General features: G+C 38.0%; 1 protein-coding gene across 1 annotated transcript; it reads right to left on the reverse strand.

Moving 5' to 3' along the window:
* Positions 1-448: 448 nt before the first annotated feature.
* LOC149015252 (uncharacterized) lies at positions 449-1,420 on the reverse strand. The gene is made up of 3 exons (XM_089157101.1): positions 1,059-1,420; positions 804-946; positions 449-703 (listed from the first exon to the last, which is right to left on the reverse strand). The coding sequence occupies exons 1-3, from the start codon at positions 1,238-1,240 to the stop codon at positions 633-635; spliced, it is 396 nt and encodes a 131-aa protein (XP_089013227.1). The 5' UTR covers positions 1,241-1,420; the 3' UTR covers positions 449-632.
* Between the last annotated feature and the right edge of the window lie 2,032 nt (positions 1,421-3,452).

Raw genomic sequence — 3,452 nt, forward strand, 5'->3', positions numbered from 1 at the left:
ATCTGCAGCTTTTGGACATCATAGGCAAGCTTCTTCCAAGGAAGATTTTGATGACTTTCACAAACCGAAGCACAGCAAAGCTAATTTGATTTATTAGTTTTCTAGCACACACGACGAAAAGACAAGAGCGTCACATATCGCCTAGCATACGAAGGAGAAAATCTCAACAGTCACTGTTTTGTCATTCTACACCTCCCACTTTCTGATTTGGATTTGTTAACTTTAAATTTAAATAAATACCTAAATAGGAGACAACGGTCGGCCCAGTCCAGAGATCCAAATGGGCCAGATGTTAAAACCCCAGTCCAGGGATCCAATGCCACAGGCCCACAGCAAGTTCGGCTGAGGTGAGGACGGTTTAGGCCTGACCAAACCGAAGTGCGAAGTGGTCCAACCAAAGTTCAAACTTCCCATACATAAACTCAAAGAAGAAATTAAAAGTGCTTGTTGTGATAAAACTATATATGTTGTAAACAACCTTTCCCTTGATAAACTTCTACAACAAAGAAAGAGATACAGAAATAGTTATTTCTTCATTAACGAAGAACAAAACGTTTGACAAAGCCTGAACGTAAGCAAGCTAATTACTGGAACAGAGAAAGGGATCATGCATGGCAGTCATTGTCTTCCTTTTATGAAACATGAGTCTGATTCCTTCCTTTCTCCTTCTCGCTTACTTCACTTCCTTGTGTCTTGTCATACCCTGTTGCCACACAAGCCAAAAGCCAAGAACATCAAGATATATAGCTTAGCTATTCAAAGATAACAGATTCATATAGCCACTGTGACAAATAAACAAATACCTGATGGGTGATTTTCATGGCTAGTCTCTTCTTCTTTGTTGGGTTTGGGCTTTAGCTGCTGGTTTCCTCCATAAATCCCTCCAAACCCTTCTTCATCAGATCGAGTTGAATACCCTTCTCCAAATGAATCAGACATCAGATCTCTACTCAAACCAAACAAGAACACCCACCATTAATAGGCAATAATATTGCTGAAAAATGTCAACCAAATAACAAGAAATTAAATGAGAAAGAAGACGAGCAACAAGAGCTGACTTGGTCTTCTCGTTGTGTTCATGGGTCTTGTCCATTATGTCTTCCTTGTTTTCTGGTTGGGTCAACTCAGAATCTGCTCGTTGGAATCTGACGCAAAACGTCTTCTGACCTGAAGATGTTGACAACGGTAGTGGAAGTAAAGATGGGTGGTGCACACGAACTGCTCGAATTGCAGGAAACATGGCTCTTGAACTGTGATTTATAGACAAAACACTATCGAATATGGATGGATAGGCTTAAAGTGAGGATCTGAGATTACAGTTTAAAGCAAAGTCAGGTTTACAAAAGCTATTAAAGGCAAGGTATTTGAACAGTGACAAGTGGCAGGCTGTTGTTGACACGTATAGAGATTTCTAGGGAAGGCCAGTTTATGACGTGGGAGCTCTTCGTTGTGGCACTGTGGTAGTAACAATGCAAGAGAAGTCTATGCTCATCCAGGTGAAATTGATGGATAGAGTTTTACTCTTGTGGGATTAATGCGCAGTACTGGGTTGCACACGATGATGATGGAATGAGTGGTAAATGTCGAAATTTTGACCACTCATTTTGTATGTTTGTTTGTCTTTGATTTTTTTAATCATACTTGCTTATAAATATAAAATGTGTGGTTGGGACATCCGATCGGGGACCATTTGGTCTCAATCGGGCCATACGCAGGATCTGAAGTTAACCCGAAAATGATGGATAGAAGTTTGAATGTTATAGATTGGTGAGGATGGAATGAATGGTCGAGGTCAAAACCTTGACAAGAATTCAGAGAAGAGAGCCAAATGGAAAAATTTAGAGAAGAGGATTAAGAGAGAGCGAATGCGTTATAGGAATATCATTCACGTTACCTTTCATTGCTATACTCTACTACATTTGTATGCTAGGACTCCTACTATAATGACCACACTGACCTTCACTTAACCATAGCCAATATCCCACACTAACATCCCAACCCAATATTAACTCACAATTATGCCTCTTCCCTTAACTAGGACCGTAACACTAAATTTATGGGAAAAAAGGAGATGGAAGAAATCTAAAAAGCCTTGGCATTTTTGTTTTGGTAATAAGCATGCACTAAGAAAGCTACCAAGGGGAACCACCTAGGGGGAAGACACGCCTCGAGCCAGGGAAAGAAAATGGGGCAAATAGTCATACTCGGCACTTACAAGGCCCTCCGAGCTGAGGTGTCAGCAAGAGCATTAGAATCACATACATCAAACATTTTCATAAGTCTAGGTCATCAACAACATTCATGGCTTCCAATGAAGGGTTGACAGATTGGCAAGATCCATACTTTGCAGTGGAGAGATCGTGGGTTTGACCTCTTTCTATCTTTGAACAATGACAACAAAGTAGACTCTCCAACGTACGATAACAGGGATATCAAAAGAGTTATCTTCTATCCCCGAATGTAGAGAAACCAGTTTACCGAAAAAGAAGAAAAAAAAAGTGTAGAGAAACCATTCTCCACTCTCCTACTCAGAAGAAAACACAAGGAGTGTTGAATTTATCCACCCTTTTATCCAAAAGTAAAAACTTGGAAATTGGTTTCAATGTGCATGGTCCAAGCATCCTATTAGGTTAATTATAACTTTAGCTGGTAGCCAAATCACACCTTCAAAGAAGTTAAGTAAAGTTTTAGGTGACTTATCACCTAGACATAATTATCAAACTTTGAACAAGAATTATGATCCTATTTTATGGGTTCCACCAAAACTATAATTGCAGAGCAAAAAATTGAAGGATGAAAACTCAATCATTAATGCGCGTTTGTGGGTCAGCTTGTCTAGAGTTTCAAACAAGGTAAAATGCTAAGGTTCTTTCTTTAAAGCCAGACAAAAATGATAGAGATTAAAATAATAAATAATAAATAAATAAAAAGGTGGAGGAGAGGATAGAGATAGAGATAGAGATAAAGATATGCCAATGCATCTTTCCCTAATTCCCTATAAATGATATAGAATTTGGACGTTTAAGTGAGTAAATATTAAAGAATTTCCAAGTAATAGTGTAATCGTAGAGATAAGAGAGTAGCCAATATACTTGGAATCTTGTGTGCAGTTAAAGAAACTAAGTTTAAGATAAATTAATTATAGAAATAGTCAGAAGACTGTTGTTTATTAAATGAACACAGCTAATACTCAATAGTTTATCAAAATCTAAAACTAATATTGACATCCAACAAAGAGGTTAATTATTCCAGAAAAGAAAAATTATGGTTGCGGATTTTACAGGTTTGAAAACTGGTGAACGGACAGAGAACTCAGCATCTCGGCTTCATCTATCGTTCTGAAGTTGAGAATCTCAATCAATCAATAGAGGAATGTGTGAAAATCATTTGTAGGAAGAAGAATTGCAGAGAAACAATGAGTGTGCAGAAATTGTTTGCAAAATAATTGTATA

The sequence above is a fragment of the Hakea prostrata genome, chromosome 5, assembly GCF_041222555.1.
Source record: "Hakea prostrata isolate BN-2017 chromosome 5, UWA_Hpros_2, whole genome shotgun sequence".
Lineage (NCBI taxonomy): Eukaryota > Viridiplantae > Streptophyta > Magnoliopsida > Proteales > Proteaceae > Hakea > Hakea prostrata.

Bases quoted from the DNA above. Each gene is read 5' to 3' on its own strand.
- LOC149015252 (XM_089157101.1), bottom strand. From the start codon at position 1,240: ATGTTTCCTGCAATTCGAGCAGTTCGTGTGCACCACCCATCTTTACTT. The intron at 947-1,058 runs GTCAGCTCTTGT...TGGTTTGAGTAG, and splicing joins GAACACAACGAGAAGACCAA to AGATCTGATGTCTGATTCAT. The intron at 704-803 runs GTATTTGTTTAT...GTGTGGCAACAG, and splicing joins CCATGAAAATCACCCATCAG to GGTATGACAAGACACAAGGA.